The 15759-nt window shown below is 49.4% G+C and overlaps 1 protein-coding gene across 1 annotated transcript in view; it reads right to left on the bottom strand.

The window, feature by feature from the left end:
* Spag17 (sperm associated antigen 17) overlaps positions 1-15759 on the bottom strand; it is a 119226-nt gene that overhangs the window by 86763 nt on the left and 16704 nt on the right. The window contains exons 2-3 of the mRNA XM_042692290.1: positions 12541-12684; positions 11449-11535 (exon numbers count right to left, since the gene is read on the bottom strand). Of these exons, the coding sequence (XP_042548224.1) occupies positions 11449-11535; positions 12541-12684 (231 nt within the window). The remainder of the gene's footprint in view (positions 1-11448; positions 11536-12540; positions 12685-15759) is intronic.

The raw sequence follows: 15759 nt of genomic DNA, 5'->3' as shown, positions 1-15759 counted from the left end.
AGAGACCCAGAGCTCAACCATGCAGCTGAAGACACTGAAGAGGGGTTTTCTTCAGGGTGCGTCGGCATGTGGGATGCACGTGGGATGCTGTTAAGATGGCCATCTTTCCTTCCTTCCTTCCTTCCTTCCTTCCTTCCTTCCTTCCTTCCTTCCTTCCTCCCTCCCTCCCTCCCTTCCCCCCCCCCTTTCTCTTTCTTTCTTTCCTTAGATTAGGATTTTTGTTGTTGCTGTCGTTAGCTGCAAGAGCTCCCACCTTCTAAAATGGATTAATAGATCTTCAAGAGGGTTCTATAATCATGGCAACCTTCAAAAGAAGTCCGGCACACTTTCCTGCTCCCAGGAGATTGCGTGCTCTCCAGCGCATTCTGAAATTCTCTGGTGTGGGGATGCGATTCCAATACAGGCAGTCTACTTTCAGAGCTCTCTTCCTGACCAGCGTGTGTGGTGACCCCTGAGGGCTTCTTCACCCCTGGCTGGAGCGGCTGGACCCTCCTCTGCCCCCGCCTCCCCTATTCCCGGTCTCCAGCCTGCTGTGGAGATGACAGTGCTTTATCCTAAGATCTTGTGTTTAAATGAAATACCCTCCCTGCTCTTACAACTTCTGCCTCTGCCCTTTGCCTTCAGAACAATGGGCTGAGCTGCTGCTTTCTTCTGGGTTTAGCCCAGTGGGGACCTGTGGCTCAGGACCGCCCGCCCTGAATCTGAGGGGCCCGCAGTTCCCACCACCCCTGGCTGGCGGCCACCTCCGTTTCCTCCATTTTCTTCTGGCCCAAATCATTTCCTGAATAGAGACGGGGGACCGCGACACTGACAGTCACTGCCTGTGGCTGTGCTGGGATGTGGATACGGGGATCCCTGAAGCCTCTGCACCCCTGCTCACTTGAGGTGTCGATCACCTCCTGGCATGGATCTCCCGTTCCACTACTTGCACTGGAAGTTACCACACGCGTGCCCACCATGGCCTTCCTTCCCAGTGGAGGCTGAGGATTTTTGTTTTTGTTGTTGGTTTTTTTTTTTTTTTTAAATTCAGTGTTCACCTTTCTCCATTGCACTTGAAAAAAAAATACTAGCTGTAGACACTGCTGGCTCACTCCTGTCATCCCAGCTGCTCAGGAGGCTGATGTATGAGGATCACAGTTTGAAGCCAGCCAGGGCAGAAAAGTTCTTGAGACTCTGATCTCCAATGAACCAGCAAAAATCCAGAAGTTGAGGTCTGCCTCAAGAGATTGAGTACCAGCCTTGTGGGGGAAAAAAATTCATGCAAGAGTATGAGGCCCTGAATTCAAAACCTAGCACTGGCACAAATACTAATAAATAACAAATACCCTGAAACACGAATTCTTATTATTTCATTCTTGAAATGTCCCAGCAAATAGTATAATGTATTTGAAGAAATCACATGTTCCAGAAAATATTATGCAAGAAAAGAGGTTGATGGGCTGGCAAGGTGGCTCAGTGGTAGAGTGCTTGCCTAGCATGCATGAAGCCCTGGGTTTGATTCCTCAGTACCACATACATAGAAAAAGCTGAAAGTGGTGCTGTGGCTCAAGTGGTAGAGTGCTAGCCTTGAGCAAAAGAAGCTCAGGGACAGTGCCCAGGCCCTGGCATGGCAAGGAGTGGAAAAAAGAAAAAAAAAAAAAAGGCAGAGTGGATAGTAAAGAGATTGGCAGAGATGGCTCCCAGCAATGCATGTCTTGCCCTAAACCCTGGGCCTGGCTGACCTCCCCGCCCTGACCCCTCCCCCACCCCCCCATCTGGACCCAGGACCCAGCTTCCTGGAAAAGGGACAGCATCCAGAGAGACCAGCAGAGCTGGCTCGCCATTCTCAATGCACAATTTCATTTCATTTAAACCTGGCTTTTATGGACACGGTGCCTGAACTCAACTGGCGGGGGTGGGGGCTATTTTTGGACAAGCAGAATTTCCAGCACCTCTTAAATCACAGCCCGGCAATTGCTTCTCCACCTACACCCAGGGCAGGAACTGTGTTCATAAAACCGGACGCTGGCCCTGGGCAAGGCTGAGACTTTCCCCAGCTTGTGACGAATAAGTCTCAGCCTTCAGCGGCGGAAGGCATCTGCATAGCCCACTAGTGTATCTCCTTCACTTGCTTCAGAAAAGAGGACCAGTGTGTGTGTGTGTGTGTGTGTGTGTGTGTGTGTATTCCTTCATCAAATGAGGATCCTGAAATGAGCCAGCATGGGAAAGCCTCAGCAATGTTCCATGCATGGTTTGTGCACGGGAAATTGAAACAAGTTGGGCAGGAAGAAGAAATCGGGCTGCCTAATTCAAAGCAGACATTTTACTGACGGCAACGCAAATCCCAAATTTGCTGTCAGTCCCTGAAATTTTATTAGTTACAAAAAGTAATATATTAGCCTCTTGCATTAAATTCAGATCAAATCTGTCCTCTTCCCGCCCCCTTCCTCTCCCCCCCCCCCCCCCACAATGATAGTCTAAAACAAGTCTGGAGGCATACAATGCAAACCAGGTCTTCATCAACACAGTGGGGCTCTGCGGTTTTCCCAGAGGCCTGTGTCACCTCGGATCCACCCCTCCCCCCTCCCGCCCCGCTTGGCTACTCTGCAGGGTAGCAGCAGGACTGGGAATAGCTAAGATAAGCAGCTATTTCTAATAAGAGCTGGATCTAATTAAAGACATCCTGGGATGAAAACACAGAAATGTAGATGTAGACTTTGTCATATGAATTCTCCCTCCTCCTTTCTCTGTCTGTCTCTGTTGGCAGTATTGGGGTTGGAATTCAGGGCCTTGTGTGCAGCTGGTGCTCTACCACTTAAGTCATGCCTCCAGCTTGGCCTTTTCCTGGTTATTTTGGAGATGGAGTCTCAAGGACTTTTCTGCTCAGGCCGGCTTCAGATTATGATCCTCCAGATCTCAGCCACCTCAGTCAGGCTAGGATTACAGGTGTGAGCCACGGCTGCCTGGCTCATATAAATTCCAGACGAATGCTGTCTGAGGCTATGGTAAGCTCGTTGGTTTTCACATGACGTGTTTGGCACCACATGGAGGGCTGTGCATAGCGGTTGTTGGTTTAGGTCACTGTCAGAGTTTACAGATTTCAAACAGCCTCAGCACTGCGATCCAACCAAGCTTGAAGCTGAAATATGAACCTACTAACAGGGCTTATTGAACAAGTTCAGCTTTTTCTTTCTTTCTTTTTTTTTTTTTTTTGTGGCATTAGGGTTTGAACTTGGGGCCTCACATTTGCTAAGTAAGTGCTTTACCAAGTACTCCCAAGTTCTTTTGCTCTTGTAATTTTGGTTTTTAGATAACGACTTGCAACTTCTGTCTGGGCTGGCCTTGGACCTTGAGCCTCCTATCCCCACCTTCTAAGGAACTGGGACTAAAGCCATGCATTACCATGCCTTAACCTTGGTCAGAATCTGTAGGATTTGGTATTCTAGTTCCCATAACCAAATTTATAACTATATTTCTATATATACATTCCAGAAGGAGTACAGGGCCCATGTTTTGCTCCTAGAGAGCTCCGCGCTGCTCAACCAGGGTTGAGGGTGTTGAGGGTAACTTCCTGACCAATCATATGTGAGAAACAGGAGAATGAACTTGCATGAGCTTATCATATGTGCTTGAAAGTCATTAAATGAACATCCACAATATCTATTCATTAAACAGAAATACATTTCTATCCAGTAATATACTCTTCCAGCCAGGTACAGGTGGCTCACGCCTGTAAGCATAGCTACTCAGGAATGCTGAGATCTGAGGAGCGTCGTTTGAAGCCAGCCTGGGCTGGAAACTCTGTGAGACTCTTCTTTCAGAAATAAGAAACCAGAAGTGTAGCTGTGGCTCAAGAGGTGGAGCACCAGCCCTGAGGGGTGGGGGGAACGGGCCAAGTGAGAGTGTGAGGTCCTGAGTTCAAGCCCCAGTACCTGCACCTCAGTACCTCCCTCTTTCGAGGGAGAGAAAGAAAGAAGGAAAGGAAGGAAGGAAGGAAGGAAGGAAGGAAGGAAGGAAGGAAGGAAGGAAGGAAGGAAGGAAGGAAGGAAGGAAGGAAGGAAGGAAGGAAGGATCCCAGCTTTTATGCCTATTTATATATTTATGTATGTATTATTTAGTGCTGAAACTGGGGTTTGACCTCAGAGACAGAGTGCTTTCCCTTGACCTATCTGATGTTTCTTGTTCCTTTCCTTACAATCAAAGATTGTAAGGAAAAAGAATTCCAGGAATAGAGGTCACACAAAAAATGTGTCTAAGCATGAAAATCGTTACCATACCTCAATTCCAGCCAGGCAATCTCTCCCTTTGAGGACCCAGGGCCTGCAGTATCTCTGCTGCATCCCTGATGACTTCTGGAAGGTTCCACCCCTCTCTCCTCCCCCTTCCCTCCCCTCCACACCATGCCTGGCATCATTGCCCTTTGCTGTGTATTGTGTCCCATAAGGCGATCAGCCAGGAGCCTCAGTGAAGAGCAGTCTCAGATACACCCAAGGCTCAACTTCGTAGTTTCGACATCAGACTTCCTGCAAGGTGTCCCCAGACACAGGACCACAGGAAGCAACACACCATGCACAAAGGATGGAGGCCAAGGTGGGCTGAGCGCGTCGACACCTCCACCGCCCGGGCCTCGCACAGATGGGAAACTCAATAAAGGTGGGGTGTAAGAGTGAGGGGAATGATCTAGATGGGAAAATGCAGAATGATGACAGTGTAAGACTGGGTTGTAAAATTCTAGGATGATGGTTTTTTTTTTTTTCCAGCTTTTTTTGTGTGCCGGTATTTATCTCGAGCGCAGGGCCTTGTGTGCTTGCTTGGCATTTTTGCAGAAGGCTGGCACTCTACTACTTGAGCCACAGCACCACTTCCGGCTTTTTTTTCTGCTTATGTGGTGCTGAGGAATCGAACCCAGGGCCTCATGCATGCATGGCAAGCGCTCTACCACTGAGCCATCTTCCCAGCCCAGAAAGTGTTTTTTGTTTTTTTTTTTTAAGGACCATTGGTTATGTTCCCCTCCTTTGGAAAGTCTTATCATTGTCTGGCTTATCTATGTCTGGCTTTTTTTTTTTTTTTGCTAGTTAATTGGAGATAAGAGTCTCACAGATTTGTCTGCCCAAGCTGGCTTTGAACTGCAATTCTCAGATTTCAGTCTCTTGAGTAGCTAGGATTATAGGTGTGAGCCACCAGAGCCGAACAGGACCGTTCGTTGTTGTTTTAATTTACATTTATAGCAAAAAGTAATTTACACTACAAACCATGCATGAATGAGCACAACTGAAACCAACTCAATTCCTGTGTGAATCACTGGCAACATTTTAAAAGTTACTGTATATAAATTTATCTCTATAGATAAATACATAGCCACATATATGTACATATCTCTATATAGATATCCCTGTACATAACAATATATAATATATAGATGTATATCTTCTGTTATAGAGAATAGTGAAGGATATGAATATATATGCATTTCATTTTTTGTTACTACTAGGTGTTTGTACTCAGGCACTAAGCATGCTTATTAAGCATGCTTGCTTGCTCGGTTTTCTTGCTCCTGGGCTGGCACTCTACCACTTGAACCATGCTTCCAGCCCAGTTTTTTGGTGGTTAAGATGGAATCTCATCTACTTCTCTGCTTTGGCTGGCTACAAACCTTGGTTCTCATTTAGTAGCCAGAAAGTGTTTTTGTTTGTTTGTTTTTGGGTCTGGTCGTGGGGCCTGAACTCTGGGCCTGGGCGGGAACCTCAGCTCTTCAGCTCAAGACTACCACTCTACCACTTGAGCCACAGCACCACTTCCGGCTTTTTTTTCCTGCTTATGTGGTGCTGAGGAATCGAACCCAGGGCCTTATGCATGCAAGGCAAGCTCTCTACCACTAAGCCACCTTCCCAGCCCAGAAAGTGTTTTGTTTTAAAGCACCATTGGTTATATTCCCCTCCTTTGGAAAGTCTTATCATTGGCTTCCTCTTTCCTATGAAACAGAAATACAAACTTCCTAGGAGGACCTGTCCTGAGTCTGAGTCTCAGTGCTGTGCCGGGCCTCTGGGGCCTGCTTGTCACCCTGTTTGTCCTGATGCCTGTTTGTCCCCTGGGCTGTCAGCTGCCAGCGCCAGGCTGGCACATGATTCTGGCACAATTGGGATTTGTCTCCCCATGTTTCTGCTTGAGTTGCACTTTTCTATGAATCAGAGCCCCAAGTTTCCCAGGAGGAGCAAACATATTTGCACCCTGATCCCATTCGTAAAGCAGCAGACCCCTGGCCTTCCACCCCTCTCCATCCAGGCCTGGGCGCTACTTTCTCTGCTGGGCTGTGCTGGCCTCTTCCAGGTGTGGACACGATTGACTGCTCTTTCTCCATGTGGCAAGATTCATTGGGTTCCAACTCCCCCTAACCTTTTTCTCTGTGAGTTTTGAGCACTTTCTTCCTTTCTGTGAGTGGGAAAGGCCTCTAAAGCCTTGGGGGACAGTTTGGGGGACAGTAATTCCTAGATATGTAACAGCCAAATGGTCCTCAGTGTCGTGATTCGACATTAATAGGTATCAGGCCGTATTCATTTGCTCCAGCTCCCAGCGTGTACCATCAGAGGTGATTTCCCCCTATCCTTCTCTCTGCTGGTGGTTAGGGAATTGGGAACCCCCAAACACCAATGAACCACAGACACGACACTCCAGTTGTGGGCTGCACAGTCTTTCAACACGGTGCAGGCCCTAGCAGCTTCAAAGAATTTCACCAAGTTCCCGAGGTATGACCTTCCCTTTCAGAAAACCACGCGTGGGCCAGGCTGGCCTTAATCAAGCTGTATTTTTTTTTTTGAGGCACCCCATTAGGCGATCTCCTGCAGCAGCTTTTAATACTCTCCCCGCAAGTAAACGAAGTAGCCTGTAATTTCCTGGGGTGTCCCTCAGCCCTATGAAGTAATGGCATTAGGTTGGCGACCTTCCAATTCTTCCAGCAATTTTTTTTTGGGGGGGGGTTGTTTTGTTTCAAAAAGCAGGGTTGGAAAGGCCAGAGAAGGCCTCCTCTCTCTCCTTCCCTTCCTTCCTTCTGTGACATCTTGCTCTCCTTATTCCCAGGGCACCTGCCATTTTAATAATGCCAAACCCCTTAAATACTTTCACATAGTATACATTTCTACCCGCGGCATGAACTTTCCATTTTTCATTTTGACAGGGGGCCACCCTTAAAAGGGCTTCCGATTTGATTGGATCGACAGCTCATTTGAGACACTGTGCACAAACGAGGGAGGTGGGAAGGGGTGGTAGGCTAGATGGCATGGGAGTCTTCTCCCATGTAGTGTGTCTTCTGCCTAATTACGCATGGGAGGAGCTGGTCGGGAACGTCTCCACACCCAGGAACCGGGAACCAAAGTATGGCGTGAGCACTGGTACTCGGAGCCTCATGCTCTGAGCCAGCGCCAGCCCTGTCTCTGCTGGTTATTTTGGAGATAGCAGTCTCATGGACTTCTCTGATGGGAATAGAAACAGGGAATGGAACCGAAGAACTTTCCATATGCTGTAAAACCACCCACATCCCACTGGTTAGTGTTGTCTTCCTTCTTTACCAAAATCACTGGGACGAGTGGGAAATTTCCACACCCACCTTAAAATGTGGACCTTCTGTGTTTGACTCCATCCCATGTGGGAGGAGGTTTGGAGCCTGTCAGTGCTTCCCTTTCCGATGATGGTGACAGTGCTCCATATGGGTCAGGAAGCCCACAGAGGGAAGTGTCTGAACAGATTCAGCAAGTAAGTTTAAGCTCAGCTATGACTCTAAAACATGTACATTTCCCCCATGTTTAGGTGTGTGTGTGTGTGTGTATACGAGGGCTTGAACTCAGGGCCTGGCTGATCATACTCAGCTTTTCCACTCAAGGCTGATGCTCTACCACTTGAGCCACATCTCTGCTTCTGGCTGTTTGATGCATAACTAGAGCAAGAGTCTCACAGACTTTTCTGTTCTGTGATCCTCAGAGCTCAGCTTCCTGAGCAGCAAGGATTACAGGCGTGAGCCACCAGTGCCTGGCCTGGGAGGCTGTTTTTACAAATCAGAATCATCAAGTCCTCCCTGCAAACGCCATCTTCCCCTCTGGCCTGAGTCCCTCCCCTCCCTCTGCCCACACTCCGGCAAGTGATCTCATCTTCTTTTCCATCTTGTATACCTCTCACTTGTCCTTCAGAGTCTCCACTGACTATTTCCTGTTATTGAATCATTCATTCATTCATTCATTCACTCATTCAAGCAACATTTATGGAAGGGCTACTGTGCACTGGGTTTATGGACGGATACTTTGCCCTTTTTGGGGGTGTGCCTCAGGGTTATGTGGGCTCCCCCTGCCCCGCATAGGGTGCTTGCATGAGGACTTGCTTATATGTGGGATCTGGTCAGTGTATAATCAGGTAATATTCACATATCCATTTCCAAACTGACGTGTGGCCCCATCGGGGCTGCATATATGATGACACTTGCCCGCAGTGCACAGAACCACCCATCGCCCATACTGGGGATGAGGACTGGGAAGCAGCTGCACACATGTCCACCCCATCTGAGTTCTTGGAGCTGCTCCAGTCAAGCAGGCCAAGGGGTCCAAAAGGAAAAGCTGGATGAACAGGCAAATGAGCCGTGGCCCTCTCTCTGCGGGGCGACATGAGCACGCAGCATAGCTGCTTTTCAAAGTACTCTGGTTTCTAAAGAAAGAGTATCTCACAGAGACAGTCTCACGGCCAGATGGAATTCTTGGGTTTCAGGGGGGGAAATTATACAATTTGAAATGAGGCGGTGTGTACACAACACCAAACCATCCAAACCAAACCCTGAGTGCATTGCTTGGGAATGCAGCCCTACCCCGGACATCTAGGGTTGTCCCTGGGAATATGGGCCGAGGTCCTGGCACTCTGGTACTTGTCAGGGGTGGAGTGCACTGCCATGAAGTCTCAGCTTTGTTGGATTCCTGTAATCAACCAAAGGCCAGGAGAACAGGAGATTGGGAAGCACAGTGGTGCTTCATTGTGTTTAAAGTCAGAACGACGAGGCCCTGATTGAAAGCCCACAAGAGTGTCCTGGAGCCGGCCATTGTGGCTCACTCCTGTAATCCTGCTATTCAGGAGGATGCAATCTGAGGAGCGTGGCTCAAAGCTGGCTGGGATAGGAAAGCCCAGGGGACTCTTATTTTCAACTAACCAGCAAAAATCTTGAAGTGGAGCTGTGGCTCAAGTGGTAGAGTGCCAACCTTGAATGAAAAAAACTAAGGGACAAAGCCTGGGTTCAAGTCCCAGTACAGGCACACACACACACACACACACACACACACACACACACACACAGCCTGCATTTGCTATCTGTTCCCATTCCTTTGTGGCAGTGATGATGTTAATGAACGCCTGCATTAGCTACTCCACCCTGCCTTCCCCTAGCTTCTGGAACCATTCAGAAAGGGTGTGCGGGAGGGTGTGGGACGCTTGCTGCCCAAACGTTCCTCTGGAAGAATGTGGGGGCTCCAGATGTGGGGGGACCTCCCCAGGCGAGGGCGGGCCAGGCGGGCCAAGTCGCAGCGCTCCCTGGGCAGGGAGGGCGGTCCACCCATGCGGGGCTGTCGCGGGGCGCTAGCCCACATCAAGTCGGGATGCCTGCCCGGATTAAACGAGGCCTGTTATCATCTGATTCTCGCCGGGCATCTTTGAAGAAGAAAGCCTCCTCTGGGGGAGCTAATTGGTCCCAGGCCCGAGACTTGGACCCGGGATGGCTATGACCACTTCAGAAGGAAAAATTCCGATCATTTGGAGGCAGGTATCACATCATATTTCAACTTGAGCGTGCACATTCCAAATAGCCCAACATGGGATAGGACAGCACAAAGGGAGTGAGAACAGGGCAGCAGAGGTAATCCCATGAAACCCAGAGGGCTGGAGGCCGTGGCTACACCCGGGGAGCCTGGTTCAGGTAGTACTGTGCCCAAGCAGGGCCCAAGAGATCATGACAGAACATTCCAGACCGGAGACACGTGACATGGACATCAATGGACTGAAGTAGAAACAAATTTGTCTTAAGGCTGGTCACTGGTGGTTCCTCACACTTGTAATACTCATTCCTGGGGGTGGGAGGGAAGGGGAGCCTGGCATCTGAAGATCACAGTTCAAAGCCAGCCCAGGCAGGAAAGTCTGTGAGATTCTTATCTCCAATTAACCAGCAAAAATCCAGAGTGGAGGTAAGGCTCAAGTGATAAGAGTGCCAACTAAGCAAGAGCAAAAGGCCCCGAGTTCAAGCTTGGGTACACACACACACACACACACACACACACACACACACACACACACACACACACACACACACACACACACACACACACACACACACACACACACACACACACCAGGATCTGATGTAGGGTTTCTGTCGTTCCTTGCAGGCCTAGGGTGGGCTGGGGAATCCTCTTGCACTGAGCGCTGGTTCTGAACCCTTTGCATACACTTGCTATAAGCAGCGAGTGGAGCTGGGACAGGCCCTATCCTCAGTCTGAAGAACACTGCCTCCCCCTGGATTGTAAGGTGCCAAGTCCACGAGCTGACGGACAATTGTTCTCGCTGTGGTTCTGTCTTGTCAGAGAACTTGTGTATTGTTCATTAAACCAATGCTTTGTACAACTCAAATATCAATCCCTGATTGAAAGGGACCCTCACAAGCTGGTGCCGGTGGCTCATGCCTGTGATCCTAGGTACTCAGGAGACTGAGATCTGGGGACTGTGGTTTGAAGCCCGCCTGGACAGGAAAGCCCATGAGACCCTTGACTACCAAAAAAGCAAGAAGTGGAGCTGTGGTTCAAGTGAGATAACACTAGTATTGAACAAAATAAAGCACAGGGACAGAGCCCAGGCTAAGTTCAAGCTCCAGAACACACACACACACACACACACACACACACACACACACACACACACACACACACACACACACACACACACATGGGACCATCACACAGCACGCACAGTAGTTTTCATGGAAAAGTACAATCAAACAGTTTGTATATAAGTTTCTGATCTATAATTTTAAGTGGCTGTAGTTATATTTAAATAATAAACAACTAAATAATAAATAAGTAAATATTACTATAGTTAAATTTATAATAAGAATCAATACCAATATTAAATTACTAAATAATTAATCATGAGTTAACTGCTAATCAAATGACAAATAGAGACAATTTTATTCCTAAAGGTGGATTTTGTTTGTGTGGCAAAACTGTGCGTGCATGTGCGTGTGCATGTGTGTATGTGTGCATGTGTGTATGTGTGCATGTGTGTATGTATGTATGTGTGTGTGCGTGTGTGTGTGTGTGTGTGTGTGTGTGTTCACCATCAGGAACAAACATCTTCATTGAGGATGAGAAATTTACTTTCAACCCAAGAATGAAGTTGAAAAATAAGATACTGATCACTTGGTTGTCATTTTTCTAGAAACCTCTGTGGCACACCTACCTCGTAGAATAATGGAAGGCCAATGCTTACTTTCTTCTTCCCCTTTTTGGCTGGGACATTTCCAATAAGTGCATTTATTTCGTTGATCTGTAAGAGGAGTAAATAGACTCATTGGAAAGAGGCTGACCTGCAGGAAGCAGACACACACAAAACTCATTTCCAGGACCTGGGCCTCCAGGAAGCAGCAGGCAGCTGCCTGCCGGGAGTGGTGCAGCAGGCTCCGGGTGGCTCTAGCTGGGACACAGCTGCCTCTGCCATGTCCTGCACCTTCTGGCAGGCTCTCTGAGCCCAGTGTTTTATGCTTCTTTAATCTTTCACCAGATAACCTCACAGAGCTCAGCAAGCCTGACGTCAGCACTGTGACAAGCGAAGGGGTGGTGAAGGGATCACATCCTAATGGCAGCGACGCCTCCCGACTAGACAACTGAACTTAGTCTGTGTGTATGTAGTGTGTATGTGTCTGTTTCGGTGTGTGTGTCTGTGTTTCAGTGTGTGAGTCTGAGTTTCAGTGTGTATGTGTGTGTATGTGTGTGTGAGTCTGTTGCAGTGTGTGCGTATGTGTGTGTGTGTGTGCGTGTGCTTGTGCATAGCCACTCTGGGAGCTTGAACTCAGGGACTGAGCTTTTTCACTCAAGGCTGGCTCTCTACCACTTGAGCCACAGCTCCACTTCCAGCCTTTTGCTGGTTCATTGGAGATCAGAGTCTCATGGACTTTCCTGCCCGGGCTGGCTTTGAACCGGGACCCTCAGATCTCAGCCTCCTCAGTGACCAGGATTATAGGCATCAGCACCAGTTGCTGTCTCTAGCTATGTATTTGATTTGAAGGACTGCACTGAATTTTATGAAACACCCAGTATTTGGACTGAAATCTCTGGCCAGGGCACAGAGGCAGGGAGGGGCAGCTGGAGGATTGGGGGGAGGGGGTGTCCAGGCACCTTTTGGAGCATGCGCAGGGCAGGAAGGTGGGGCTAGGAGGCGGGGGGGGGGGGTGGTCAGGCACCTTCTGGGACATGCACAGAGGCAGGGAGGTGGGGCTGGGAGGGGTATCAGGCACCTTCTGGCGCATGCACAGAGGCGAGGCACGGCAGGTACCTGCTGGAGGATGTCCGGCCAGGTCACCACACTGAAGAGTCTCCTCTGGGGGATCTGAACCACCGCGGTGAGGGCCTCGATGAGGAGAAGCTCATCTTCAATCTGGTTTCCAACCACGAAGGCCACCGAGCATTTCCAGTCGCTCTGTGACGGAAGCCAGCCGCATTAGCCAGTGTTCTGGGGAGGGCGCAGGGGCGGGAGGCTCCATGCTGACCCCCAAGGTCCGTGCTGACCTCCGAGGGCCGGGCTGACCCCCGAGGACCAGGCTTACCTCTGAGGGCCACGCTGACCTCTGAGGGCTGCGCTGACCCCCGAGGGCCGTGCTGACCTCGAGGGCCAGGCTGACTCCCCCAGGGCTGGGCTAACCTTTGAGGGCCAGGCTAACCCCCAAGGGCCACGCTGACCCCCCAGGGCCGGGCTGACCCCCCCCAGGGCCAGGCTGACCCCTGAGGGCTGCGCTGACTTCCGAGGGCTGCTCTGAACTCCAAGGGCTGGGCTAAACTCCGAGGGCCAGGCTGACCTCCAAGGGCCGGGCTGACCTCCGAGGGCTGCGCTGACCTTGCAGTGCTGGCTGGGGGTGGCGTTGTGCCCGATTTCAGGCCCGAGCATCAAGCTCTTGAGGAAGGCATGGTTTATGTTAGTGACTTGGAACGGGTGTGTAAGGTCTGTGTCACAAATACACATGAGAAGTTGTTCTCAGAAGCAAAAATCCTGCTGTCACCCAGAGACTCTGAAGCAGAAGGCGGAGGGTCAGAGTTCAAATCCAGGGCCTCCAGGAAGCCCAGGAGGGGCCCATCTCCTATTAACTAGCCCTAAACTGGAGGTGAGTCTGTGGCACAAGCAGCAGAGTACCAGCCCTGAGCAAAAAAGCCAAGAGAGCATGAGACCCTGGGTTGAAGGTCAGTACACCACCACCACCACCACAACAAGCCCAGTACACCACCACCACCACCACAAGGTCCAGACACCACCACCACCACCACCACAAGGCCCAGTATACCACCACCACCACCACCATCACTACAACAAGGTCCAGTACACCACCATCACTACCACCACCACCAACACCAGGTCCATTACACCATCACCACTGCAACAACAAGGTCCAGTACATCACCACACCACCAAAATAAGGTCCAGTACCACCACCATTACCACTACCACCACCACCACAAGGTCCATTACACCATCACTGCTGCAACAAAAAAGTCCAGTATATCACCACCACCACCACCACCACCATCACTACAACAAGGTCCAGTACACCACCATCACTACCACCACCACCAACACCAGGTCCATTACACCATCACCACTGCAACAACAAGGTCCAGTACATCACCACACCACCAAAATAAGGTCCAGTACCACCACCATTACCACTACCACCACCACCACAAGGTCCATTACACCATCACTGCTGCAACAAAAAAGTCCAGTATATCACCACTACCACCACCACCACAAGTCCATTACACCACCACCACTGCAACAACAAGGTCCAGTACTACCACCATCACCACTACCACTACCACCACAAGGTCCAGTACACCACCACCTTCACCATCATTGCAACAATAAGGTCCAGTACACCACCACCATCACCACAACCACAACAAAGACAACAAAGGCAGGGGGGCTTAGCTTCGTTCCCTGGCACATTCTGAGACTGAATGATGCTAAGAGTATAGCGAGAATCCAAGAAATAATTGTTGACTGTTGTTGATATTAGATTGTAAGGACTGGAGTACATCTTTCCTCTTAATACAGCACAGGGGTATCACCACTAAGAAAAGAAAATGAAAATCAAAGTTATACTTGGATGTGAAATTTGCACCCAATAATTTAAAGAAGTAAATGACTCAAGACAGTGAACAATGCAAGGGTGACACTGATTGACACACATCCTACCCACGACTTCCAGAACTGAAATCCCTTTGTATAATTACTTAATTAAAAACAATGTCAAAGACAATGACCTTGTTTAGTAATTTCTTCCTCTCTGTTTGTGATAGTGATCCTTTCTGCTGGGGAAGAAGCAATTCCCTTAGGGCAGAGCAAGGAATTAGCTGCTTGGGCTTTTTTTTTCTTTTGTGGTAGCATTGGGACTTGAACTCAGAGCCTTGCTCTATTGCTTGGCTTTTTTGCTCAAGGCTGGTCCTGGCTGCAGGAAGGCAATACCTTGCAATTCCTGGCAGTCACACTTTCCAACACTGAAGATTCTGATGTTCTTCTCTGCCTCTCCGTCTACTCCTTGCTGCAAATATTGCTGTCTCTGCAAATACGTGGAAGTTATGTGGACAAGAAGAGGCCGCCTCTTAGTGCTTTGGGTACTGGGGTACATCTCCTACCTGCCTTCTAGTATCTGCTGTCAGAGGCAGACAGGAAGGAAGGAGGAAGGACCTGAGCATTGTGTCTGCCACATGCCAAGCAGATGGTATCTGAATGGATCCCTACCAAGGCCAGGTGACAGGGGCCCTAATGCTTTCTTTATAGGTGTGAAGAACGGGTCCAGGGACATTCGACACCCATGAGGTTCGTGGTCATCTGGGATAGAAATCCATAGCCCTGATAGACAAGGCTTACATAAATCATCATTTCAGACCTTCTTGAGGGCAAGTCTCTGGGATTTGAATATCAACGTTAACCTACCCTAGATTACTAGTGAAGATTTATGTTGCATAATATATTGCATAATAAAATGCTTAGAGGATTGAAAACTAGATTGGGTACTAAATCATTAGCACATCATATAACCACCTTTTTTATAAAAAAACAACAACAACAACAGTATCTTTATAAAGGATCAGAGGTTAAAGGAATCTCTCAGGAGTGGTCCTGCGATCTGAGGCACTGTACTGAAGTTTGTGGGGTCCCAGAGTGTCCCCCTGAGCTACAGCAGGGCACATGGGTGCAGAGTGCTCTGTGAGACCCCCTAGAAGGGGTCTGAAGAGGCCAGCTGGGGCCGGTTCCTGTCGACGCCGTCTTATCCGCAAAACACTTGCTCCAGAAATTGGACCGACTTTTGCAAAGCCCGAGAAGGGTTTTGTGGGAGTTTTGGCTTTCGTGTCTGATGGGAACACAGGACCCGAACCCCAGCAGCAGGCAAAGCAGAGGCCACTCAGGGCCCAGCTGGGTGTGACAGGTGCACTTGCGGCCCTGGGCAGCAGGGGGCGCGAGATGCTAGGAAATGCCAGCTCCCCAGCCACCAGGAGCAGG

Source organism: Dipodomys spectabilis, unplaced genomic scaffold (assembly GCF_019054845.1).
Source record: "Dipodomys spectabilis isolate Male_0828 unplaced genomic scaffold, ASM1905484v1 ptg000148l, whole genome shotgun sequence".
NCBI classification, from domain to species: domain Eukaryota; kingdom Metazoa; phylum Chordata; class Mammalia; order Rodentia; family Heteromyidae; genus Dipodomys; species Dipodomys spectabilis.
This window is presented reverse-complemented; position numbering and strand designations above follow the sequence as displayed.